Consider the following 25,314-nt stretch of genomic DNA (forward strand, 5'->3'; position numbering starts at 1 on the left):
CAAAGATTACATTGCATTGGCGTGGGGAGATTCTCGACTGTTGATGCATGTAGGGTTCACAATGCATGAACGGTCAAATTTCAACAAGACACATGAGATTTACGCTAACAAAATTCTTTGTATGAAAGACCCAGTACCTCAACTTTTTAAAAAGATTTTGAAGAAAAACCAACGTTTCCTTAGTAGTCTAGAATGCATTTTGATTGAAACACCACCTATAGGAAAGGAAATTCACTTTGACCACTTTCTGGTGCATAATAAATGGTTCTACAAGAAAGGCATAATGAAAACAGAAAAAGAGAGAGATTCTGCTATAGCTAGGAACAATCTTTGTGGAACAGATGCAACTAGAGAGAATATATATACGCCGCCGCTCAAGCCTTAACCAGTTAGTAAATTAATATGACGCAATACATTTTGGTCTACTGCACAACGTAATAGTTGATTTCCCATGTTGGGCTTAGGGTGTAACAAAGGAGATAGCTGTTTAAATTCTAGAAAATCCCTCTCAAAAAGGAAAATCAACGCTGAGTTGGATTTTGTTTAGTTTCTACCGTAGGTTGGGAAAGTCAGCATAGGACTAAGACAAATCCAATGTGTGGAATATTAGGGCCCGTAAAAGAATGTTTTAGAATATTTTGAGAATGAAAACAAGAAAACAAATTTGCATTTTGAAATGAAAATGCGTTTAATTAAAAACATCTTTAGAAAATGACAAAATAGACAATGTTAAAACGTGTAGTACAATTGTTTTTCAGGTGTATTTTTGCTAATTTTAGTTCTAATTTTTTTTAATTTTGATATTTTTAGAGGCTAAAATTATTGTAAACAATGAAAAAAATTTAAGCTCAAAAACTACCTTATCTCCTTTTTTTCTTTTTTTTCTTTTTCTTCTTTTTCTCCTTTTCTCTCTTTCCTCCTTCTTTCTTCTTCTTTTCCTTCACAGGGCTGCTTTTTTTTCTCTTTTTCTTCCTCTTTCCTACTTTCTTCCCCTTTTCTTCTTCCTTTCCTTACCCCAGGCCGTTTCTTTTTTCTCCTTTTCTTCCTCTTTTCTTCTTCCTTTCCTTCCCAGGCCACACCCACTCCTCCTTCCTTTCCATGGCATGAATCCCATACACCCACCCATCTCTCTCTCTCTCTCTTGATCCACTAATTAATGGTTGTGATGGTTTGATTGGGTGATGATGGTGGTTGAGTTGGGTATGTGGTGGTTCTTCTTCTTGTCTCTGTTTTTTCTTCTTCTTCCTCTGTATTTTTTTTTTCTTAATTTGCAGATTTGTTTATTTTGGGTCGGAGAAGATGGGTGTTGTTCCTGTTGGTGGGTTTATTGGTTGTCAAGAGAGAGAGCTAGAGTTGTTGATGGGATGCATTCTTACTGTGTCTTCGGAAAACACTGAAAATGAAATCACTGAAAACAACTTTTTTTCATTTTCAACTTTTGTTCACAAAGTCAGATTTGTTTTCAGAAAACGTTTTATGAGGGAAAACGAAAACGATGCACATATCAATGAACGTGTTTTTGTGAAAAACAGGAAACAAAACAGAAAACAAGCTCTAAAAACATTACCGAACGGGCCCTAAACTTGACTGATTCTTTCACAGAAAGTAATTTTATCAAGTGGGCATTTATTCTTTAATCTTTACCTAAGGTCAAGACGTCATGACCTTCCTTAAGAGAAGGTCAGGGGTTCGATCCTGCTCTCGTATGGAGTCACACTTTGGCCAAGACTTTACCTCTTACGGGCCGATCCGGTGTGAGCGAGGATTAGTCTGGGTTGTGGTTAAGGTTTAAAGGTGCCACTTATAGTTAGGCCCATCCAGGACCACCTCGTGGTTCAGACCCAAAAAAAAAAAAGACATCATGACCCTTTAAACTTGTTGTGGCTGCCCATCTTCACACATTGACATCTGGTAAAAATTCCAAAAATCTTTGTTTCTACCAATGCCATGAAACTTCACTGTTACCATTTCATTAGCTGTACTCTACATGCTAAAAGCAAACATACATATATACCTGCAGAAATTTTGAGTTCAATCTTAGCCAACTATATATATCTTTAACAAGATCCAAAACCAACTTAACCAAGTTGGGCAAGCACTACTGTTATCATGATCATGATATGATTCAGTTATACCTATAAACTTGGGGGGTTTTAATTTCTCCTTACACATCAGACTTCTGAATCTATGAGTCCGGGCAGCAGTACTGGCTGGACCTGTGCCTTGTGGTGCCTAAGGCTACGCTCAGCTTTCCGAACCATCTTAGCCTGCAGCATAGTCTACACCACCACCCTCTACGGTCCACAGCCTCTCAGGCAGCTAGTAGCCTACCCTGCATACTCTTACCTCACCACCATCCTGATCGTGTCAGACGGCGTGACTCTTGGTGACTCGCTGAGAGGCTTCTGGCATGCCCTTTGCGCTTGTGTTCAGGTTATGACCCTCTCAATCTTGAGCCTCCTGCTGATAGGGCCTGCGCACTTCAGCTACTTCATATCAGCCTTGGCAGTGGCTCTGTGCACTTTTGTTGTGGCATTGCCGGGAGCAACTCACTTGATGGCCAAGAGGATTGCATTTGGACAGATTGTGATTGTGTATGTAGGCACTGCCATTCATTGTGCAGAAGCTGGTGAGTTGGTACTTATGCACCCGATTCAGGTGGCGTTGAGTACCATGCTTGGAGCCTCGGCATCAGTCATGGCTATGCTGTTTCCCAACTTGTTCTTCTACCAAAAGGCATCTGTGGCGGCTTTTCTGTCTCCTTACCTTGCCTACCACGAGGTATATATAATACAAATCTATATATGTCTTTGGCTTTGCTTTTGAAGCAACAACTCCATATGTTTGCATCATTTTTATATGGATCCTAAATTCTTGCATGCGATGAGGGCAAAGTTTTCATGATGGTTCAAATCATGCGGACCCATATAGTCTTTCTGTTTTTTCCGGTTATAAAAGGCATGCTCACAGAGGATTAAAAATGGTAAAGATATACAGAGTCTTACGAAATATGTTTAATGAAGAGGGTCAGAATTAGGAAAGAAAATGAAAACTCTTAAGTGTTTGATTAAAAGAAGGGCCAGTGGAGGAATAGATGCTGTACTGACATAGCTTCTTCAAAGCAAGTAGTTGGCAGCATTAAGTTCTTAGAACTTATGCCTATCAATTCAGTCTTTTCCATATTCCACCACAAAATTCTGTTTTTGTTTTTTTTTGTTTTTTCTACTTCATCGAAGTAAACCTGAAGTGTCACGAAAGACTGCAACTGGAAACAAAACGGAATGTACCAGATTTTTTTTGCACATGCAACCATCCACAATCAAGATTTCACTAACAGTTCTAGATTTCAATAAGATTTAAGTGATGCTCCCTTCTTCATCTGGTCTCTCGAATGCATGTGATACTGGGCCTAATGGCAATGCTTTGTAACATTTACAGGTGAGAGATATGTGCCAAAAATATGCTGAAAACGCTAGGAAAAGGTTGAACTTCTATTCAGATGCCATCTTGTCCCATGACAGCTCGGCTGCACTTGGCTTTATTTTACAAGCACAGCCCTTGGCTCAAGTAGGAGAAAAGCTCCTTCGAAGTATCAAACACAAACAGGTTAACTACCAATATATACAAGAGCTTGGATTCTTTGCTCATATTTTGTGTGCTGATATTGTGATTTAACCTTAAACCCTTTTGAATAGGAAGCCTTAATGTGGGAGAGACCAAAACTCAGAAATATCCTGAAACCAACTTGCATGGATCTGGGAGAAAAATTGCAGGACATAGAAATACCCTTAAGAGGGATTGAAATTGCTGCAACTTCTTGCCCTTCTTTTCCTGTTGCCTTGATTAAGAAAGTGCAACCAGATGCTTTACATGACATGAAAAGGCGAATACATGACAAGCTGGAGCAACTTGAGCGTTTTGCCCCCTTCTACATACTAAAGAAAAAGGAAAAATCTTTGGATGAGTCCTTCTGGCCCCTCGAAACCATTTTTCGTGAAGATTTGCTGGCTTTCTTTTTTCTGGATTGTTTGAAACTCCTCCAAGAAAATACTGAGGCATTTGAAGAATGCAAGGAGAGCTACTCTGAAAACGAAAGTTCACATGGTTCAGAAAATCAAAGCCATGGTGGTATCAAATGGAGCTGGAGCATTTCATGCATTATACCAAGCAAAACAAGCCTGCTTTTTGCAGTTAAGTGCTCAGTTTCATTAGGCCTTGCTGTGCTATTGGGTTTGTTGTTTAATGAAAGAGAAGCATATTGGGCAGGCCTCACAATTGCAATAAGTTTTGTCAGAGGAAGACAAGCAACATTTACAATTGCCAATGCTCGAGCACAATCTACGGCAATGGGATCAATCTACGGAATCTTGTGTTGCTTTATTTTCCGTAAAGTTGAGAATCTAAGTTTCTTACCTCTTCTTCCTTGGTTAGTTTTCACAAGCTTTCTAAGGCACAGCAGGATGTATGGCCAAGCTGGTGGAATATCAGCAGCTGTAGGGGCACTGCTGATACTTGGTAGGAGACATTATGGCCCTCCACTTGATTTTGCAATTGCTAGAATCACAGAGGCTGTTATTGGATTGATTTGTTTCATCACCATAGAGATTCTCGTATACCCTGCAAGATCAGCAACTCTAGCAAAACATAAACTTTCACTTAGCTTGGGAACTCTTCAAGATTGCATCAAAGATGTTGTTCTTTTTGACAACCAAAACAACCAAAACAACATGCAAGCTTCAATCTTTCCAAAATTGAGACAGAAACAGAAGAAGTTGAAGTCCCATGTCAATAAGTTACAAATGTTCATTGAAGAAGCTGAACTGGAGCCTAATTTCTGGTTCATCCCTTTCTATGGTTCTTGCTACAGAAAGCTCCTGAGGTCTTTATCAAAGATGTGGGATCTTTCACTTTTTATGTCCAACAAAATAGAATTTCTGTCAGTTGTCTTACAGAGATGTGAAGTTGATTCAGAGGACCTCCAAAAACCCATGAAGTGCATTAAAAATGACATAGAACTTTTCAAGAAAAAAGTTGAGACTTCACTGCAATGCCTCCAAGAGCTGTCTTCCAAGAAGTCTCTTGCAGTACATGACAAGCATGACATTGAGTTGGGTACATCACCAAAAGCAAATGAGCGTAGGGGTTTGGAGACAGAGAAGGAAGAGGTTGAATGCATTTTAAATTCTTTTCTTCTACATTCCAATGAAGTATCTGACAGAGTTGGTACCAATACTGAAGGTGAGGATAAGAAGCTTAAGAGCCAAGTTATTGTTTGCTTGGCTGGCCTAGGGTTTTGCATCAGTAGTTTACTCAGGGAAGTAAGAGAGATGGAGAAAGAGTTTCAAGAACTGGTCAATTTGGAAAACCCTTCAAGCCATATCATAGCATGAATTCTCACATTTTTGTACTAACTTACCTGTAAATAAGCATGTTCTGCATGCCCAATATTACACCTCCGATCTCCTACTAACATTAATTATAAATTTGCTTTTGACAATCATACAAAGCAAACACATGAAAGGATCAATGTTCTTTTTTTGTGTGTGCCAAAGTTAAGAAGGGGGAGGGGGAAACACTCACACACACAGGTACCATGGGGACTTAAACCTAGGACCACTTGGGAGCACCCCAAAGCCCTGGGCCAATCAAACTAACACTCCATTGGTTGAAAGGATCAAAGTTCATCAAGTTAAACATTGTATGCTATTAGCTAGTATATTGTGTTGTAATCTAATTTATACCCAATAAACTATTTAATGACGTATATTATTTCAAATGTCTTCTTTGGATGAGGATTTAACATTCAAGACCAAAACATAACTTTGATTGGTGGCCTAAATCTGCCACCAAAAAAAAAAAAAAAAACCAATGTGATCCTTATGAGCTGTAAGGTAATGAAGTATACAGATAAGTGAAATTAAAGGTGAGATTAAAATAGGAAAAATAATATCAGTTAACATAATCATTTGCATCAACAGCTTCTGTCGTTTTCACCACTTGGCCAATTGCCAATAATAGTAATCTAATGCAAGAAAGGCCTCCTTGCTAGAACTTTCTGCTCATAATTCATATAGGCTGGCTTTGATTTCTAGCTAGCAGAGATATCCCAAATTGGTCCATGATGCCATCTGAAATGAAATGGCACGGCTCCAATATGTTTCTGCATGAAATCAAATTACATGATGAATATCGACAAAATAATCTGACCCCACATCACATGTTCTGAGAAACATGACCGAGTAGCCACATTTTCTCATGATAAAGACCGAGTAGCCTCATCATCATGTGAAAGAGATGCGTATCCAAATAGGCACCCAATAGCATTTTTTAAAACTTCTGATCATATCAGATAAGCTTTAGAAGAAGATATAGTTTTTTGTTTGGAAAGTGACACTGCATGGCTCCTTTATTTTATTAGTTTCTCAGCTGCCACGGCAGTAAATTCAGAATCTTTCCTTACACTTTCTCAGCAACCAAACAGAGTCTTGAGTTTGCCAGCCTTAATTCTATTAGTTTCTACTGTCCACTAGCTCATTATTATGTTTCTGCTGCTGGCACAAGTATCCTCCTTTTAGCCCTTTTTTTTTTTGGAGTCTCTCATCATCACACTTTTCTAGAGTTCATAGTCGTTCTGTGATCAGTTGGGTTGAGAACTTGAAGCTATGGACTCTGCTGCTTCTCATGACCTAGAGAAGCCACTCCTTGTCGATGATTTGCCGGTTCTGAAAAGAAGGAGTCATGCAAGAGATGTTCATATTCTCAGCTGTACCTTCTTGTTGATCTTTCTTGCTTTTGGTGCAACTCAAAACCTAGAGAGCACTCTCATCACTGTGAGTTGGGTTTTCCATTTTCTTCATCTCCTCTGCTTTGAAGAAACCAAAAGTTGGTTTCTTTTTACCTTTTTTTTTGTGGAGTCTTTTGATGATTTGATTGGAATTTTGAAATTGACATATCAGGAGAAGAATTTGGGTACCACTTCTCTTGGAATTTTGTATCTATCTTTCGCATTTTTCTCTTTGGTGGCATCCTCAGTGGTTCGAGCACTGGGTTCAAAGAACTCTTTGATCCTTGGCACCACTGGCTACTGGTTGTTCATAGCTGCACATTTAAAACCAACTTGGTAAAGCTCATTAGACCAAAATAAATCCCAACGCAGAGCAAATATTTCATTATTTTTCAAACCAAGACTAATCTTGAGCTTTAAAAAATTTCTATGAAGATTTTTATCACAATGCATATGCTTTAGCCTTGAAATGTTTCCTTGTAGGTATATAATGGTTCCAGTTTCTCTGTACCTTGGATTTGCCTCTGCAATAATATGGGTTGAGCAGGTACATACAAGGCTTTATAGAATCTCAGTTTTTTTTGTGGCAAAAGCTAGAATTTTATTTCTAACCTTATTGTGGGTGGGTTCATCAGGGGACATATCTAACTGCTGCGGCACGCAGTCATGCCAGAGATAATGGCTTGCATGAAGGAACAATTATTGGCAACTTCAATGGAGAATTTTGGGGAATGTTCGCATGTCGCCAGGTGAATCCGTTTGACCTGTTATTTATGAATTTGTGCTACATTGTTAATCAAGATTTAGCTTTTCATTTTGTCTTCTAATCTTTATTATAAACTCCTGCAGTTTGTTGGAAATCTTTTACCACTCGTCTTGCTAAGGGGTGGAACGGTATGTGCCATCCTTTCATTTGTTTCGTCCTTTCTAGATTATAACAGTCATCATGCACATACATTACTTGTTCGATTTCGGGTTTATAATTTGTCATTGTTTGATCTGCAGGAGGGAAATCCAAGCGATACGACGCTATTGTTCACTGTGTTTCTATGCAGTATGACCTTAGGTACCATACTAATGTGCTTCTTAAATAAAAGGGATGATGAATTAGAGAAGGACCCCCATAATGCTGAATTTCTCAGCTTATACGCTTCTCTGTCATCTTTGTCAAAGTCAATCGTCGCTCCCTTGTTTGATGTACGGATGCTATTGATCATTCCCCTTATGGCCTATACAGGATTACAACAAGCATTCGTATGGTAATTAATTACTTGCCCAATTATCACTGCCTACTTTCTTATAGACAAAACAATATCACTTGCTTTTCCCCTTACTAATTCACTACAACAATCACTCTAATTTTAGGGCTGAATTCACCAAGTATATCGTTAGTCCAATGCTCGGTGTGTCTGGTGTGGGTGGTGCAATGGCAGTTTATGGGGCTTTTGATGCAGCAGTAAGTATATATGCAGGAAGAAGTATTCTGATTGATTTATTGGCATTGTATTAGCATCTTTTTCCTATTGTATATAAGAATAACTTGCTGTCATAACTAGCCTTAAGAAAAGAAGAGTTTAAGTTTGTACCCTCTGTGATTTAATTTTGATCATTGAATCTGTTTCTAAAGAAGCAAGAAACATGCTCAAACTTTAGGTGTTAAAAGCGAAGTAAAATCCATACAATCCACATGCTTGCTAGACAACATAAATTCTGTTATAGGCAGATTTGTTTGTTATATTTGTGATCTCACATTTTGGTGCCACTTATGTCAGTGTTCACTCACTGCCGGCCGCCTTACCTCCGGTCTCAAGTCCATCACTCTTATCGTTTCTGGCGGAGCTTTTGTTCAGGCTGTCATATTCCTCTGGCTTCTTCTATGTTACAGGTTAATTAGCAGTATTTACCTGCAACAGTACTATAGTTTTGCAAGAGTCTGAAATTGCAATTGCAATCTCCAATTTGAAGACCTTGTAACCTCTAATTCCTTATTTTACCTTGTTGTGATCATGCAGCCCATCAAGTGGAATACTTGGAACCATAAACCTTCTCATAATGGCAGCTCTATTAGGGATTGGTGATGGAGTTTTCAACACACAGCTCAGTGCTCTGATTGGAATATTCTTCAAGGACGATACGGTATCAATTTCACCACACTTTTTCCCTAACCTTTCTCCTTTATGAGTTCTGTTATTCATGAACTTCAGAATCAAAACCACTTGTATTTACAATCCGACTCGAATCTGTTGCTTTCTGGGGAAATGCAGGAAGGAGCATTTGCACAGCTCAAGGTGTGGCAGTGTAGTGCTGTTGCACTCATCTTCTTCATCAGTCCATACATCTCATTGCAAGCAATGCTGGTGCTTATGCTGTCTGCAATCTGCCTCTCGTACGCCGCCTTCGTTTACCTATCCCAGAAAGGAGAGAAAGCACTCTCACTTCAAGTTCAGGTTCAAGTTCAGGCTCAGGTTCATGATGTGTGCACATGAATGAAAATCCTTGCAAGTTTTTATACTTTTTTGATGTTGGTGCTGTCTCTAAATACCATCCCCTCTGTTGTTTCTAAAACTAACGGAAATGACCATTATACCATCACACACACACCACCATGCTGTTGACAAGCAATCAGAATTCGGTTCAAGTCCACTTCAAGAGGATGGATTTCCAATTTTTGTTTTCTTTTGTTTCCACTTATAAAGATCTATTTTTGAACTGATTCTCTCTTTCAAGTCTGGTGCAAGAGTTCTTTTCTTTTTTCCTTTTTCAAGACTACCATTGTGTTTGTTATTCCTGGTGTGTGTATATATATATATTTTGATAAATATCACGAGATGTCCTGTCAATATTGAAAATAGATATACCACTAGAGCGAGAACTGGTTTACATAAAATATCTTTTTCAACTCATCTACAATCATGCATAGAAGAATGCTAAATTACATTTTTACCCTTTGCAGTGTAGCTCAATTTTCACTTAAAAATCCCTATAATTGTCTCTCTCTCCAGAAAAAAAAAGGTCCCTATGAAGCTATTTATCATCAAAGGAAAAATCAAAAGCTACTGTGCACCGTCAAGTTGACGGAGTGTCGACATGGGGATATGTAAACTACACGGCTAATCTATAATATATAAAAAAACCTTGCAATTATATGTTGGCAGCAACAATAACGAATTGATTAGCAAAACGTCCGTCCGGCGTTTGTCGTTGTCTTCCTCTTCTTCTCCAGCAACTGTTTGTCGTTTCTTGAGATTTCTTCGGTGCATACAAAGGCTTTTCTTTATCGCTTGATTCCCGACCATCGCAACCGACAACAACGAAAATTCAGAGAATCACTTCAACTATCTTTACATTTTCACTACATTTTCTCAGCAACCAAACAGTGCTCGGAGTTAATGAACTCAAACCCAAATTGAAAGTCAATCTCTTTCTTTGTCAACTAGCTCTCGATTTTCTTCGCCGGCAGTGACCTCACCTCTTGGCCTCACTCGATTGGAATTTGGACTCTCTCGCACATGTTTAGGGTTTTATAGCGATTCTGTGATCAACTGTATTGAGAACTCAAAGCTAATGGAGTCTGCGGATTTTCGTGGTGAAGAGACGCCACTCATCATCGAAAATTCGACAATCCAAAGCCGGAGGAAGCATACAAGAGATATTCATATTCTCAGCTCTGCCTTCTTGTTGATTTTCCTCGCTTATGGTGCCGCTCAGAACCTGGAGACCAGTCTCAACACTGTGAGTTTAAAGTTTGAATCTTTAATTGAAAATAATTGCTTTCGCTTTTTCAAAATCGATTTGGTTGATGATTTGGGACTCTGATTTTGGGTTCAGGAGGATGATTTGGGTACCATTTCACTTGGGATTTTGTATTTGTCTTTCACATTTTTCTCTTTGGTGGCGTCTCCGGTGGTTCGAGCATTGGGATCAAAGAATGCTTTGCTTCTTGGGACTACTGGCTACTGGTTGTTCATAGCTGCAAATTTGAAACCAACTTGGTATTTACTAATTTGCTTGTATACATACTTACATGCATAAATGCATCACAATGCATATGTTTATTTGTTGAAGTATTTCCATGTAGGTATACTATGGTTCCAGCTTCTTTGTACATGGGATTTGCTGCTTCAATTATATGGGTTGGGCAGGTATTAAGTCTCTTTTTAGTATTTAGTGGTTAAAGCTAGAAATGTTGTTTTCTGAACTTAGTTTGGGTCTATCAGGGACATATTTAACTTCTACTGCGCGTAGTCATGCCAGAGATAATAACTTGCATGAAGGAACAGTTATCGGTCATTTCAATGGAGAATTTTGGGGAATGTTTGCCTGTCACCAGGTGAATCTGTTGGATCTTTTCTAGGGACCATATATGTATGATTTCACTGAAAGTAATCTCTCTTATGGATGACTTTGTGTTACTCTAAACTTTTGCAGTTTATTGGAAATCTTGTATCACTCGTCATGCTAAGAGATGGAACAGTATGTGCCACTGCCATCCTTGTAGTTGAACTTGTGTTTTTCTTGTCCTTTCTGTTCATTTTATTCACTAGTTAGACCCCACAAGTGTGATGGCCCTAGTTTTGTAAGCTTTCAGAATATGGATTTTGACACAATGCATCAAGTTTTACTGTTCCCTCCTCTTTCTGATTTCTGATTTCTGATTTTTAATTTATTATGTGTTTTGAAATTATGTGCCTTTATAATATTTTCCTTCCCATCACTGAAGGGGGGAAGTACTAGCGGCACAACCTATTTGTTCAGTGTGTTTCTCATCAGTATGACTTTAGGCACCATACTGATGTGCTTCTTACATAAAAGGGATGGTAAAGGTGAGGAGGACCCCCAGGGCTCTTCTCTCAGCTTTTATGCTTCTCTATTATCTTTGTCAAAGTCAATCATCACTCCTTTGTTTGATGTACGGATGCTATTGATCATGCCCCTTATGGCGTATTCAGGATTACAACAAGCATTTGTGTGGTAATTACTTGACCAATTGCTGCTGCCTACTTTCTTATAGCCAAAAGAATATCATTTGATTTATTCTGATTCTTCTTTTGTTTGTTCCATTATTAAGCATTGCAAAACTATTCTTATTTTAGGGCTGTATACACCAAGTATATTGTTACTCCAACGCTTGGTGTGTCTGGTGTTGGTGGTGCAATGGCAGTTTATGGGGCTTTTGATGCAATAGTAAGTATATATGCAGATACAAGTAGTTTGCATCATTATTTTCAATACAATGTGTACTATTAGTTAGCTCAGTGGACATAGCATTCAAAATCGATATTTTGGTTGATTCAAATGCTAATGCAAATTGAGCTTCTTTTATGTTGTCTTGTTCTTTTTTCGGGAGTGGCTGAAACGTGGAAACTTAATTATTAGAAAAAACTTTCCTCTGCACTAGTCTTCTTTTGGGAGTGCCCAGGGGGTGTGTTAACATCAGTTCTTGCTGCCATAACCAATAACCTACATTTCTTCCCTTTGCCTGATCATGGCTTTTCTTTATTAGACCATTTCTTGGATAGCAAGAATGGAGCTTTTCTTGATATTGCATATGCATGCTCGATATATGGAGTTAAAGGCATACAGATTTTTGGTGTGCGATATGTTTTTGGTCTGTTATATTTGTGATCTCACATTTGGGTTGAACATGTGTCAGTGTTCTTTGACTGCTGGTCGACTCACCTCTGGTGTCAAGTCCATCACTATTATAGTTTCTGGTGGAGTCCTCCTTCAGGCTATTATATTCCTGTGGATTCTTTTATTATACAGGTTAGCAGTATTTACGTGTAGCGTACTACAGTTTTGTAGACTTTGAAATTGTTACAGTAATATCTAATTCGAATGATTGGCCGAAAAAAGAGAATATCTAATTTCAAGATATTGCTATCTTCTTGTTATGATGCAGCCCAGTGAGTGGTGCACTTGGTATTATCTACCCTCTTATAATGGCAGCTCTCTTGGGCATTGGTGATGGAGTCTTAAATACACAGCTGAGTGCTTTGCTTGGGATATTCTTCAAGAACGACACTGTATTTGACTACACCTTTTCTCTAATTCTTCCCCTTTTTAAGTTCTTGTTCTTTATGAAGTTCAGAACAACCATTGTATTGATATTCAGTCTGTTTCTTTTGGGGAACAGGAAGGAGCATTTGCACAGCTGAAGGTCTGGCAGAGCGCTTCAATTGCAGTCGTCTTCTTTATCAATTCATACATCTCATTGCAGGCAATGCTGATAATTATGCTTGCCGCAATCGTCCTCTCATATGGTGCCTTCGTTTTTCTGTCGCTTCGAGAGAAAGCGTTTCCATCTTCGAGTTCATAATGTGTAAACATGAAATCATCTTGCCCATCTTCGTGTTCATAATGTGTAAACATGAAATCAGCTTCCAGAAAAACCTTTGTGTATACAAGCAGGTGTATGTTAGGTTTGCTACTGTCTCCAAATCCATTCCACTACATATTTGTTGTTTGTAACATGTTCATCTACTTCAATAGAAATAAAAGTGTAGTGTGAAGAGTGCAAATATTCAGAATTTGAATCTGAACCACCGTTGTGTACATTTTCGTTCGAATTCGTGATCTGATTCAGAGTCTTGCAACATACGATTTCCACATTAAAATTAAAATAGAACCACCAAAACAAATATGAGCAGTCAACAAATATGGGTCATTTCCCATCTTCTTCCACCTAAACTCCAAAATTCACAAAGTCGTTGAAATTAGGTCCCCTCTCTCTCTCTCTCTCTCTCTCTCTGTGAGACTTTTGACCCAGATTTTTGACCACCCAATCGCATGCCTATATAAACTCCCAACCTCACCACTTCGTCTTCCCAAACCCAAAGAACAACATGCTCCGCTCGCTCGTTACCTCCACCCTCACGACCGTCTCCTCGCGCTGGCCAGTGCTAATCTACGCCGCCACGTGGACCACATTGCTCACTCTGACGGTGGCCGTGGCCTCCTTCTCCCCCGAGGTCGCGTTCGTATCCTCCATTTCGTCAACGTCTTCCTTCTCTCGCGCCTGCGACTCGGAAGGCTACGTTAGGGTTCCTTCGGACGTGCCGGGAGATATCCTGTGCTTGCCGGCTCACTTGTTCAGCAAGTCCAGCATCGATTTCATCGTGCCCCCTGTTTTCGCGGCGGTTGTGGTGGCTGGGTCGGCTTTCCTGGTTCGAGCCGTGGGCTTGTGGGAGACTGATGAGGTCCCTTGAGTTGGGCCTGTTGGGCTCGCTTTGTGGAAAAAGCACTTGAGTTTTTGTGTGTTTTTTTTGGTTGAAGATATAGAATTTTAGGTGCTTAATTAATGTTTATGACGTGATATAGGTTTTTAGTGCTTTGCTTCTGTAGTTGGATGGCTCATGTTATAAATACATAGATGATATTATTCTTTACCAACATATATAAGAGAAATTGTTGTTTGTGAGGGCAAATATTAATTACTTAATAGTTAGTTACGCATGAGCGATTTTGACCGTTGACGCATGTATAGATTTTTGAACATTAAAGCATGTATAGTTGGATTTTGCATCAAAATCAAAACAATAATCTTATCATTCGAGTAGACTTATAACACTATTATGCTTCATGATAATGCTAGCATAGTATTACCGTCACACTAAATAATTTATCACATTGAATAACTTTGTTTGAAATGAATGAAAGCTGGACTTGGTGGAGAAAAAGAGAGATTTTCGCTTCCCATTCCAGCTTAGGGGAAAAGTGATTGTTCTAAGGATGATTTGTCAACCTCATACTAATGAAAGAGCCAACTCAAATCCCATCACTATAAAGAAGCACATGATAAGTGACAATCACTATATGTAAATGATTATGCCTTGCAATTCCAAGTGGTAGGCATCTCAGATTCACAGGATATGCTTATGCTTCTTAAATAATCAGCTTTTGGAAGCCCCATCGATCAACTTGTTGCTGAAGTCCCAAAGCTTTTTGGCCAACTTTTCATCTCTAGCATGTGAGCTGGGTTTCATCTCGTTGCAGTCCACAAAGTATTTTCCAGTCACACCTTTCATTTTAGGTTGCAGTGCTACATATGATGTTGTGGCTGCTCCCTGAAAACAATCAGAGAGATTGCATTCAAAATATATTTTTAATTTAATCCCTCGGTCCATTAGAACAAATAATTGTAAATAAGAGAGATCATTAGTTGGAGATTAATTAATTAATCACCTGAGGTACATTCTTCCACATCCAAAAGGTGAACAACTTGAAAGTTTCTGCATAGCAGAGATGGTCAAAATTAATTAATTATAAAATGCTTAATTGTATAAATTGGAAATATGCATGGAGTATTGGAACATACTCATCAAAAAAGGAGAATGCCTCATGAGAGGTGTCATGATCAATCCTGGGTGAACTGAGTTGACTGTTATGTTCACACCATCTTCCTGCACATAAAGCAATATACCATGTTAGAGCATGTATGGAATTTTAGAACTTTATATTCACGGTTAACTTATCTCCCCACTTGTTAATCACTCCGATCATGAATATCAATAAATCATGTCAGCGTAAACATGTTAATTGATATGTGACAACATAACATATTAAATTAGTAACTACTGAGAGGAGCAAGACGAAGTCTTTAGTATAGGTCTATTTGTATGGTGTATATGTCTACGGGAGCCTGTCAGGTTACCCACTTGAGGACAGTGATTGATATACAATTATTTTTTTGCTCATTGAATTTTTTTTTCCCAGCAGCAATTATAATCTCTGTACATACTTTGGTGAAAGTTCAATCTGTTTCTATTTTTTAGCTCATAGCCCTACTTCATGTGCCTCCACAAGCATGTAGGTCTCTTCACCAAAGCTTATGGGACACTAGTTACTTGCTTGGGACCCTTGATGAACCATCAAACACTCACTTAACACAACTACCATGCACCTGTTTTTTCTGGCTTCAATTGAATGACAGTGATTACTAATTAGAGCTGTTCTGGGGTTCTGTGAGCACATTTTTTGTATACCATGTGTCTCTGCACAGCACTAGTGTCGAATAATTAATGTGAAATAATGGTTGGGGCTTTCTGCCGACAATAGAGGAAATAGGATCACCTGCAATCGACGAGAAAGCTCATTGGAATGCAGTAAGTTTGCTAATTTGGATTGCCCATATGCCTTCAGTTCTGAGTAACTGAGTACAAAAAACATTTAAGTTACAGGATTGTGAGCTATCTGCTTATAAATAATCAATATGGAAAAATATTGGATTACTCAAATTATTCCTTACCCAATTCGATCGTTGATCTTGTCGAATTGAATCCCCTCTTGGTAAGGGGTTGTATGAGCAAGTGATGACAGAATCACAATTCTGCCTTCTACACCAGTAGTTCTAGCAGTGTTCTTCATTTTCTCAAGCAAAAGGTTTGTTAAGAGAAAATGACCTGTAAAATAAGGTTATATGCTTAACTAAAATGCAATGAGTGAAAAAGTTGGGAGCCCAATTCTTTTTTCAATTCCTTTTCCCCCAATTCTCTCATGTGAGATGGGCCTCAATTGAAATCTCATACATCTCAACAGAAAAGATAACAGTAGTTACCAAGATGGTTGGTTGCAAACTGCACCTCTACTCCATCTTCTGAAAGCTGGTGGGGGCAGAACATAACACCAGCATTGTTTCTGCAACATAAATCACCAATTTTTATAAAACTGAAGAAATTGAAAATGCTAATATTTTAATAATATCATATTAAACTAACTAAATAAGGAGAGAGAGAGGATGACATTAAGAGATTGAGAGGAAGATCAAGAGCGTTGAAGCTATCAACAAATGCTCTAACAGACTTGAGAGAGCAGAGGTCAAGTTTCAGAACATCCACTCGGGCGCTTATATTTTCTTTAATAATAGCCTGTTTTGCTTCATTAGCAGCCTCTATGTTTCTGGCGGCAATGATGACATGGGCTCTACGAAGTGCCAAGACTCTTGCTGTCTCAAACCCAATCCCACTTGCCCCACCTGCATTTCACAAACAGGAACAGAAATGTTAATCAAACTGGGAAGAATCATATTGGCTTGCTCTCTGTCTCTATATGCAGAGTAGCTCTGCAACACAATTCAGAAAATGATTTGCAAAAATTTGCATTCAAAAGCCATATTACCACTCCTAATTTCATGTTTAATTGGGTCATGTCTATTTTTTTGTTCTTCTTATTACTATAAAATAAAATAAAAATAAAAATAACCCAAAAAATGAAAAGAAAAAAGGCCATTAACACCAGAAACAGAAACATCCAATGAAATAAAGAACCCGACAAAGACCGGAAAAATAAAAAGAAGAAACAAACAGATGAATTAATTCACAGAGGAAAATGAAATTTAGCTGACCAGTTACAATAGCGGTAAGGTTGCTAGCATCAACTCCTTCAGTGACCTGCTCAGCAGTTGAAGCTGACCCAAACCCACTAGGCCCTGGCCTTCCTGTCACCAATGCAAAGATACCCATTTCCTAAGATCACAAGAAAGAGAGAGTCTCAATCAAGAAACCTACAGACAGAGAAGGTCACAGCACACAATGAATATGAGCCAAACTGATGGACTCTATTTTTATAACAAATGGACCACAGCTTTGGGAGAGATTAGAAACTTGGAGGGTAAAAGACAGATGCCACAGACACAGATCACAAATGCATGGGAATAAATATGAACACCGGCCAGAAATTTTTGAGTGCGATGGTTTTTACGCGGTTTGATTCATCCGTGGGTTATAAGAGATAAACTTTGGGTGAACAACAGAGCTGACGTGTTATGCACGTAGTGTTTAGTATTAATGAACATGTACCATAATACCAAACCTAAAAATTACTCGAGTAGGATGAGTTGAATGTATGTAATAAGTTAGGTTCAATTGACCGAAAAGTTATTCACTGCGGTCACCACCAATGTGGTTTTTATACGTGTCAAATGTTTTAAATATTTTTTTTGTTGTTAAAACTTTATTGATATCGTTAAAATTTGAAAGTTCTGATCTTATCAATCTACTCATATCATAACATATATTCGTAAAACAACATTTGAATTAACATTGTGTTCCCGTCACACCCAAGAAAGTTTTGACAGAGAAAATACAAATAATATCAAATGCTCCTTCTTAATGGCCTCATTAGTCTGTTAGTAGTCAATAACGAATGGGCTGTAAGTAATTGTGAAACAACCCGATCACCAACTGGCCCCAGCATGGAAGGATGTCATCAATTTTGAACAAATAATTTATGTATTTTATAGTCGAATGTCTATGGTTTCTGTCTTGAGTGTCTGGTTTTTGTGAGTTTGTGTGTCTTTCTTGTAGTCTTTTGTTTTTCTTGTTATGATTGAAGGTTTAATCTTGTTTAATCGTGGTTGTACATTGTTATTGTTGCTAATTATTAGTAAGCTTTGGCTGTATGCATTAATGAGATTCCTGGCTCTGTCCAAATCCCATTACATTATTTTTTTTTACAATACAAAATAATTATCAACAAACGACCAAACAACAATCACTATGATCTATGAACCATTTCAATCAAACCCAAATTCCACAAACATAAGGCTTATGCCTTGCAAGCAAGCTTTATATAAAAATAGGCATCACAGATTGAGAGGGTGCTTTTTGAATAATCAGCTTTTGGAAGCTCCATCAATCAACTTGTTGCTCAAGTCCCAGAGCTTTTTGGCTAACTTTTCATCTCTAGCATATGAGCTGGGTTTCATCTCGTTACAGTCCACATAGTATTTTCCAGTCACACCTTTCATTTTTGGATGCAGGGCTACATACATTGTTGTGGCTGCTCCCTGATAAAACATTCAATTCAGACAATGCATGCAAAGATATATTAAACAATGAATTATAATTGAGATTAGCTCAGTTGGTTGAGCTCTTTGGCCTCAAGCAAGCAGAGGTTTGAAACCCCAGGCATCCAGGAATGTTTGTGTGTAAACCCTCTTATACCCTAATCCCTTTTACTAAAAAAAATTTGAGATTATTTGATGGAGATTAACTAATTAATCACCTGAGGGACATTCTTCCAAATCCAAAAGGTGAACAACCTCAGAGTTCCTGAATAACAAAGATGATCAAAGTTAATGGCCTAGCTAGCTGTAATACAAATTACAATATGTGAAAGTGCATATATATGTTGGGTGGGAATATCAAATTATGCATGGGATATTTGTACATACTCATCAGAAGAGCAGAATGCCTCATGAGAGGTGTCATGATCAACCCTGGGTGGACTGAATTGACCGTTATGTTCACACCTTCTTCCTGCACGGCACGGCAAGCAATTTGCCACTTAATTAGAGCAGATTACTTGCATTTTAATTTACCTTCATTGTCAGACTTTTCACGGATGAGTTCGTCCAACACAATAAATTGCCTGCTTGGAATTTTAAAGCTTTCTGTTTAGGTTTTAGCCAGTTGGACCGAAAGAAATCACGCCGACCTACCCGGTGTAAATTGATAGTACGGTAACAATTCATCAAAACTATGCCTACCTCCCAACTAGATTTTACCCAACAAATTAAGACCCTATCTTAGAGAGAAAGTTCACTTCCTTCTAGACTCTTTGAGGATAGAGAATTTCACCAAGGACTCACAGTCGTTCATGCAAACGGTCCTTATGATTCAAAGTTCACACGCTGTGAGTACAGTACAGGATGCATGTCTGTCTATGGGACCATGAATGCGGCAGTGATTGAATTTAAAATTCCATTTATGGGCCTCCTCCTTCCCAAAATTTATTTCATCTATGTTTTTGGTCCCCGCAAAGCATTGAAGACCTGAACGTACGGAGAGCCATCTTTTGTTAACGTTCAATCGACTCTTGACAGGACACCATGTCCATATATACTACATTGTCCACCAGCCAGCCCCACTACTTCATGTGCGTCCATAATCATGGTAGGTCTCACCAAATGCTTATTGAAGAGTCTTTGGACATTATAGTTAACTAGTGGAGGCCAGTGATTAATGAAACTGGAAACATTCATCTACCACAACTACCATGTACCTGTTTTCATTTGGCTATAATGAGAATGATAAAGATAACTTGGGGTTGAGCTAGGGTTCTATGAGCAATTATGTAGGAAATAGGATCACCTGCAATCGACGAGAGAGCTCGTTGGCATGAAGTATGTTTGCTAATTTGGATTGCCCGTACGCCCTTTTGTCATTGTAACTGAGGGGACACAAAAAAAAAACAAACACCATGTTAAAGAGCTATGAACTAGCTGCTTGTCATAATCTTTTTATTTATGAATAACCACTGTGGAAAAAAGATACCTAATCCAATCGTTGATCTTATCGAAATGAATCCCATCTTTATAAGTGTGTACATGAGCAATGGATGACAGATTCACAATTCTGCCTTCCACACCAGTAGTTCTAGCAGTGTTCTTCATTTTCTCAAGGAGAAGGTTTGTTAAGAGAAAATGACCTGTAAAATTGGTAATTGGCTTAACTAGAATGCAAATAAGTAACAAAGGTATAAAACCCTGTTTTTTCATATATATTTTTCCCAATTCAGGATATGGGATAGGCCTTACAATAATTCCCAATTCAGAAAGCAAATAAGTAGGACTTACCAAGATGATTGGTTGCAAACTGCAATTCTATTCCATCTTCCGAAAGCTGGTGGGGGCAGAACATGACACCAGCATTGTTTCTGCAACATAAACCACCAATTTCTTAAAAACTGAATAAGATGCAGATGTTAAAACGTTACATGAAGCCTAAATAAAATAAGAGAGAAAAGACCATTACATTAAGAGGTTGAGAGGAAGATCAAGAGCATTGAAGCTGTTAACAAATGCTCCAACAGACTTGATGGAGCAGAGGTCAAGTTTCAGAACATCCACTCGGGCACTTATATTTTCTTTAATAATAGCCTGTTTTGCTTCATTAGCAGCCTCTATGTTTCTGGCGGCAATGATGACATGGGCTTTTCGAAGTGCCAAGACCCTTGCAGTTTCCAACCCAATCCCACTTGCCCCACCTGCATTTCACAAACAGGAACAGAAATGTTAAGCAAATAGAAGTGTTGGGCTGTTGGCTTTTTGCTAGCTACCCAAGATTTATCATGATAATGACTCAATACATCTGATTGGTAGTCTCAAGGAGCCACAGAAACCCAAAAGAAAGGACATTAAGAAACAAAAACACAGAATTCAAAGAGGAAAATGCAAAAGTTATAGCTGACCAGTGACAATAGCAGTAAGGTTGCTAGCATCAACTCCATCAGTGACCTGCGCAGCAGTGGAAGCTGATCCAAACCCACTAGGCCCTGGCCTTCCTGTCACCAATGCAAAGATACCCATTTCCTAAAATCACACAAAAGACCCAATCCCAATCAGAAAACTCACACAGAAGCACAGAGCAAGTTCCCCTTTTTTTCCTGTCGCTCCACAAATATGTGAGACAAACTGACAAAACCCTCTCTTTTTTATAACACTTGGAAACAAAGCATTGGGAGAGGGGTAGAGGACAAAAGAAAAAGACCTCAAACCATAAGATGATAAGGACAAAAAAAGAGGAAGGAAATGCATGGGAAATTCATGTATGGGCTGGTTGAATGTAGGTAATAAATTGGGTTTAATTGGAGCTGCTGCATTGTTGACAAGTATTAAATGCTCTTCGGTGAAGAGCTGTTAATTGGCCTCAACCAACCCCTCAACAGCTCAACAATGTAGCTTTCTTTGGAAAATTGAAAGCCATGATCCTTGAATTCAGTGCTCTCTTTTTTTGGTACTGGGAATTCTTCCTATATCAATTGGGTTCTATTTTTATCATCAACTTGTGTAGAATGATCAACCTGATTATGATTGGTGTGCCTAGGACTTGGTCTAAAGTAGGGAAGTCGGGGGTTGCATTGCATGCACAATCACAATAAATTTACCATTACATTGTGTGGTGATATGAAACCAAACTACCCAACAACACCAACTATGTGCTATATATATATATTTATATATATATTTGTGAATCGATTGGATCCAACAGGTCCCAGATTGGAATGATGAAACATCTTCATCATGATCAGCTTGCTTGAATGGACCATGCTTCCATTTTGGAAAAATAAAGGTTTTTTTTTTTTGTTTTTTTTGTTTGAGAGAATAGCGATAGGATTTTATCCACGGTCAAATTAGTCAACTGATAAGCGATGCAGTTTGAGTGGCGGTTTAGGTGAAATTAAACACAATAATTTTATAATTGAAAGTTGAAACGAACACATAAAAACAAACATTGCAACCGCCATTGTAATTTATAAACATCTAACATCCTAACTAATAGTCAAATAAAAATAATATAGATATTTGATTCGGTTTAGGCGGTTTTCATATAGATCTCTTATCACCATTCATGAAAGTGTTAATTAGCATTGCTTAAATAAATAAATAAAATTCATGTCGTGGTTACTTTGTTGCTGGGGAACTAACTAAACAGGCAAAATGCATGTGAACGTCCACCAATCGTACGTTCCCACTTGATACCTCTCCCTCTCAGAAACCAAAAATTGTGTCTAAATGTGTCTTCCTGCCTTTCTTGATTTACCAAAATCCTAGTATTGTGAACATAGGAATAACATTCGGGCATTAATTCTTTGTTTCTATCAACCTTAAAAGCATAAGAAAATAAGGGGAAAAAAAAAAGATTTTTTTCTTTTAATATAAACGATAATCTCAACTGCAAGAGTAGAAAGTTTCTCACACAAATGTTGAAATTTGAGACCATAAATATGTGCGATAATATCTTTTTCCAGTGGATTAGACTTGTCGACAAAGAAGAAAGGATTTAAATTATGATGGTTTGTGCATTGACATTAAATATACTCATGCTCATCCAATCCTTTGAAATGTCATAAAAGACTGTAGACATTGGCATGCGTATTGGCTACAGTGACTGATCCATCCGAGCGAACAGTTGCTGTCTCTCTGCAGTATTATTGTAGGGGACTGATTTTCCCACTATCTTTTTATCCACTTACACTCTATTTTTCTGAACAAAAAGGAGTGTAAGTGGATAAAAGGGAAGTGGAAAAATTACTTACCTTATTGTAAGGCTAATCCTTTGAGGGTCAAGAAAAGTCCACGAGATGAGACCACAGAAAAAAAGAGTATGGAGCTATAAAATATAAATAAAGAATGACTGACCCCTCTCCCAACTAGCTCTCTTTACCAAAACGGTGAAGATGCTTGGATGTCAAAATTCATTGTGTTTCAATACCTAAATTTGAAAATCAATTTGATTTGATATTTAGAATGAGGGAAGTGATGTATTTGATTACGAATTTTAATGTGAAACTTGCTTCTTCTTTTTTTCGTTTTTTTACCAACATGCCTAATTCAAATTTAACAGAATTAGAATTATTTCAATATCAAAATAAATGAACATGTGATTGATTTTCCTTAATTCTAGGACTTTATGAGTATGACGTATGAGTTTTCTTAATTCTAGGTACTATAATGCACGGGTGTGTGTGAGACTTATCTCTATTAAGGTTCGTTTGGTTCACACACGAAACAGATTTGAAGGGAAATCATTTCCATGTTATTTTCCAATTGATGGAAAATGGAAGATTCTTTTCCCATATTTGGTAATGCCGGAAAAGTAACTATGAGATATTACTTTATTTCCTTTCTCATGTTTATTTTGAGTAGGAATGGAAAACAAAGTTCGTATTATTTTCCAATTATACAAATATTACATCAAATTAAAAAAGAATGCATGTAATGATATATTGTAATTCAATTTATTAATGGAGACAAAATGATCATGAAAAATGTGCATTTATTGTTGACTTATTTTCTCAAACTTTCCCACATGAGGAGGAAAAACAAAACCCAAGTTAGGAGGATGAGCTTCATTTTCCTCCTACTTTCCTATGTGCGAGGTAATTATTTCTATACTTGGACTTACCAAACATGAAAAGCAATTGAATTTTTCATCCCCAAACCTTCTTTTCCCATTAAACCAAACATAGCATAATAGTGCATAAAAGTTATCAGCTTTTTAAAACTAGGCTATTCAATAAGGAGGTCCTAAGGCTTTAATTAAAATTTTAAAATCAGCAGAACTCAACCTAATATTATTGACTGCATTAACACGCATGTGGGGGTTGCTTTCTATCAATGGGATTACAATGCAACTTCAACTTGTATCGGTTTCCTTTGCAATACTATAATATCGATTTTTTCTTTTCCGTGAAAAAGAAAAAAGAAAAAGGAGAAAGTGGCATAGTTAAGAATTTCTTCTCTCTCTCTCTCTCTCTCTCTCTCTCTCTCTCTCTCTTTGTAATTACAAAAATTATAAGTGTAAAATTGGAAAGTTAGAAAATAATTGAGAATCAGGACCAAGGATTCAGTTTGTTTTTACAAAACTCATTTATACTTATAATATATGGAAATTGGGGCCTAGTGTAAAATTGTAATTCTTGTGTTTTCACAAAACCTTCTCAGGTTTCAGTTTGTTTTTATAAAACTCATTTTCGTTGATTGTTTGTCCAAAAATTGATGATTTTTTTTTTAAAACTTATGCAAATGACAAAATAAACCTCAATGAAGTATATGCAATCTAATCTTAAAAGCCAACTTTGTCATTGGAGATTTTTGTGTGTATAAAATCATGGCTAAAAGTCACTTTTGGTCCATGTAGTGTAACACTTCAACTACTTTTGATCATGTAGTTTCAATTTCATAAATTTTTCCATTGTGAAAAAACTGAAAACCTCAAAGAGTGTTAGTGTAAATAACTCAATTTATTTTCCTTCAATATTTCATGCGGGGGTAGGCATATTTATTTACTACATTTTTTCGGGGAGATGTTACAGGCTTGAAATCATTTGGGCTTTTATTGTCATTGAAAAGTAATCATTTGGGCCGTTCAGTATCTAGCAAAGCTCTAAGCCCATTTGTATACCTTTATATGGTCTCATTCTTCTGCAATCATCTCCATCTCTTTCTTTTGAATGTGGCAATGTTCAGTTTCAAGATCCAAAGTTAGAGTGGGCTTATGGGCCTAATGAATATTGCCTAATAATGTGAATGGCAGTTGTTTATGGAAAAACACTTGGAACTACTCTTCTTCCAGTTGGTTTTATAACTTAGGAATATTTTTGACTTTTTATGGCAAATATTAGTATCGCATACATGCGACTACTCCTTCTAATAAGGTTAAGTCAAAATGCGAGTTAGAGAATATACAAGATCTAACTTTTAGCATACCCCATAGCTAGGGCAAGAGGTCGAAGCTACACCTCTCAGTCGCCATTTTTATAACCAAAACATCTAATTTTATTGTACACTCTAATATACGTATACTAAATTAACAAAAACAATTGGAAGGTAGAGTAAGAGATTATAATGGAATTATAACTCTTCAACAATTTGCCCTGAAATATTTTCGTCACCATAATTACCCGTTTCGTATTTCTTTTCCAGACTTACCAATTTATGGATCTTTTCTTTTCTAGGCTTTGGATCAATCGTTTCATACTAGAGTAAATAATTGTGTGGAAACAATAAATTTTAGCTAGTTATAAAC

General features: G+C 37.6%; 6 protein-coding genes across 7 annotated transcripts; 4 read left to right on the forward strand and 2 right to left on the reverse strand.

Moving 5' to 3' along the window:
* The first annotated feature begins 1,720 nt into the window (after window positions 1–1,720).
* On the forward strand, window positions 1,721–5,689 carry LOC103340970 (uncharacterized). The gene is made up of 3 exons (XM_016792094.2): window positions 1,721–2,781; window positions 3,439–3,606; window positions 3,696–5,689. The coding sequence occupies exons 1-3, from the start codon at window positions 2,188–2,190 to the stop codon at window positions 5,388–5,390; spliced, it is 2,457 nt and encodes an 818-aa protein (XP_016647580.2). The 5' UTR covers window positions 1,721–2,187; the 3' UTR covers window positions 5,391–5,689.
* Window positions 5,690–6,414: 725 nt separating this feature from the next.
* Window positions 6,415–9,495, forward strand: LOC103339779 (UNC93-like protein 3). The gene is made up of 10 exons (XM_008243129.2): window positions 6,415–6,830; window positions 6,957–7,120; window positions 7,268–7,331; window positions 7,420–7,533; window positions 7,634–7,678; window positions 7,790–8,043; window positions 8,150–8,240; window positions 8,557–8,669; window positions 8,797–8,920; window positions 9,049–9,495. Exons 1-10 carry the CDS (start codon window positions 6,663–6,665, stop codon window positions 9,268–9,270), a joined length of 1,359 nt encoding a protein of 452 aa, XP_008241351.2. The 5' UTR covers window positions 6,415–6,662; the 3' UTR covers window positions 9,271–9,495.
* Window positions 9,496–9,830: 335 nt separating this feature from the next.
* On the forward strand, window positions 9,831–13,326 carry LOC103339768 (UNC93-like protein 3). 2 transcript variants are annotated; one of them, XM_089050266.1, is made up of 11 exons: window positions 9,831–10,516; window positions 10,613–10,776; window positions 10,863–10,926; window positions 11,001–11,114; window positions 11,213–11,257; window positions 11,505–11,755; window positions 11,878–11,968; window positions 12,438–12,550; window positions 12,687–12,810; window positions 12,921–13,095; window positions 13,138–13,326. In XM_089050266.1, the coding sequence occupies exons 1-11, from the start codon at window positions 10,349–10,351 to the stop codon at window positions 13,143–13,145; spliced, it is 1,317 nt and encodes a 438-aa protein (XP_088906392.1). In that variant the 5' UTR covers window positions 9,831–10,348; the 3' UTR covers window positions 13,146–13,326. The 2 variants fall into 2 exon arrangements, with proteins under 2 accessions (XP_088906392.1, XP_008241340.2); XM_008243118.3 differs by having other exon boundaries at window positions 9,834–10,516; window positions 12,921–13,326.
* A 145-nt stretch (window positions 13,327–13,471) lies between these two features.
* LOC103339758 (forkhead box protein G1) lies at window positions 13,472–14,211 on the forward strand. Its single transcript, XM_008243107.3, has one exon. The coding sequence runs from the start codon at window positions 13,630–13,632 to the stop codon at window positions 13,990–13,992; it is 363 nt and encodes a 120-aa protein (XP_008241329.1). The 5' UTR covers window positions 13,472–13,629; the 3' UTR covers window positions 13,993–14,211.
* Window positions 14,212–14,385: 174 nt separating this feature from the next.
* LOC103339747 (short-chain dehydrogenase TIC 32 B, chloroplastic) lies at window positions 14,386–17,477 on the reverse strand. The gene is made up of 8 exons (XM_008243095.3): window positions 17,127–17,477; window positions 16,526–16,757; window positions 16,341–16,420; window positions 16,032–16,185; window positions 15,857–15,935; window positions 15,102–15,186; window positions 14,969–15,015; window positions 14,386–14,850 (listed from the first exon to the last, which is right to left on the reverse strand). The coding sequence occupies exons 1-8, from the start codon at window positions 17,242–17,244 to the stop codon at window positions 14,677–14,679; spliced, it is 969 nt and encodes a 322-aa protein (XP_008241317.1). The 5' UTR covers window positions 17,245–17,477; the 3' UTR covers window positions 14,386–14,676.
* Window positions 17,478–18,205: 728 nt separating this feature from the next.
* Window positions 18,206–21,272, reverse strand: LOC103339738 (short-chain dehydrogenase TIC 32 B, chloroplastic-like). Its single transcript, XM_008243084.2, has 8 exons — window positions 20,975–21,272; window positions 20,539–20,770; window positions 20,361–20,440; window positions 20,059–20,212; window positions 19,876–19,954; window positions 18,957–19,041; window positions 18,788–18,834; window positions 18,206–18,569 (listed from the first exon to the last, which is right to left on the reverse strand). The coding sequence occupies exons 1-8, from the start codon at window positions 21,090–21,092 to the stop codon at window positions 18,396–18,398; spliced, it is 969 nt and encodes a 322-aa protein (XP_008241306.2). The 5' UTR covers window positions 21,093–21,272; the 3' UTR covers window positions 18,206–18,395.
* Window positions 21,273–25,314: the final 4,042 nt, after the last annotated feature.

The sequence above is a fragment of the Prunus mume genome, linkage group LG1 (assembly GCF_029339155.1).
Source record: "Prunus mume cultivar Tortuosa linkage group LG1, ASM2933915v1, whole genome shotgun sequence".
Taxonomy (NCBI): Eukaryota; Viridiplantae; Streptophyta; class Magnoliopsida; order Rosales; family Rosaceae; genus Prunus; species Prunus mume.

What these genes read in the sequence shown, in the direction of transcription:
- LOC103340970 (XM_016792094.2), top strand. Translation starts at nt 2,188, where the DNA reads ATGAGTCCGGGCAGCAGTACTGGCTGGACCTGTGCCTTGTGGTGCCTA. An exon ending in CTTACCTTGCCTACCACGAG is followed by an intron (nt 2,782 to 3,438) that starts GTATATATAATA and finishes TAACATTTACAG; the next exon opens with GTGAGAGATATGTGCCAAAA. An exon ending in GAAGTATCAAACACAAACAG is followed by an intron (nt 3,607 to 3,695) that starts GTTAACTACCAA and finishes CCTTTTGAATAG; the next exon opens with GAAGCCTTAATGTGGGAGAG.
- LOC103339779 (XM_008243129.2), top strand. Translation starts at nt 6,663, where the DNA reads ATGGACTCTGCTGCTTCTCATGACCTAGAGAAGCCACTCCTTGTCGAT. An exon ending in GAATGTTCGCATGTCGCCAG is followed by an intron (nt 7,534 to 7,633) that starts GTGAATCCGTTT and finishes AAACTCCTGCAG; the next exon opens with TTTGTTGGAAATCTTTTACC. An exon ending in TCTTGCTAAGGGGTGGAACG is followed by an intron (nt 7,679 to 7,789) that starts GTATGTGCCATC and finishes TTTGATCTGCAG; the next exon opens with GAGGGAAATCCAAGCGATAC.
- LOC103339768 (XM_089050266.1), top strand. Translation starts at nt 10,349, where the DNA reads ATGGAGTCTGCGGATTTTCGTGGTGAAGAGACGCCACTCATCATCGAA. An exon ending in GAATGTTTGCCTGTCACCAG is followed by an intron (nt 11,115 to 11,212) that starts GTGAATCTGTTG and finishes AAACTTTTGCAG; the next exon opens with TTTATTGGAAATCTTGTATC. An exon ending in TTACAACAAGCATTTGTGTG is followed by an intron (nt 11,756 to 11,877) that starts GTAATTACTTGA and finishes TTCTTATTTTAG; the next exon opens with GGCTGTATACACCAAGTATA.
- LOC103339758 (XM_008243107.3), top strand. Translation starts at nt 13,630, where the DNA reads ATGCTCCGCTCGCTCGTTACCTCCACCCTCACGACCGTCTCCTCGCGC.
- LOC103339747 (XM_008243095.3), bottom strand. Translation starts at nt 17,244, where the DNA reads ATGGGTATCTTTGCATTGGTGACAGGAAGGCCAGGGCCTAGTGGGTTT. An exon ending in CTTCCTCTCAATCTCTTAAT is followed by an intron (nt 16,421 to 16,525) that starts GTCATCCTCTCT and finishes TTTATGTTGCAG; the next exon opens with AAACAATGCTGGTGTTATGT. An exon ending in GCATTCTCCTTTTTTGATGA is followed by an intron (nt 15,016 to 15,101) that starts GTATGTTCCAAT and finishes TCTGCTATGCAG; the next exon opens with AAACTTTCAAGTTGTTCACC.
- LOC103339738 (XM_008243084.2), bottom strand. Translation starts at nt 21,092, where the DNA reads ATGGGTATCTTTGCATTGGTGACAGGAAGGCCAGGGCCTAGTGGGTTT. An exon ending in AGCTCTCTCGTCGATTGCAG is followed by an intron (nt 19,042 to 19,875) that starts GTGATCCTATTT and finishes CGTGCCGTGCAG; the next exon opens with GAAGAAGGTGTGAACATAAC. An exon ending in GCATTCTGCTCTTCTGATGA is followed by an intron (nt 18,835 to 18,956) that starts GTATGTACAAAT and finishes TTTGTTATTCAG; the next exon opens with GAACTCTGAGGTTGTTCACC.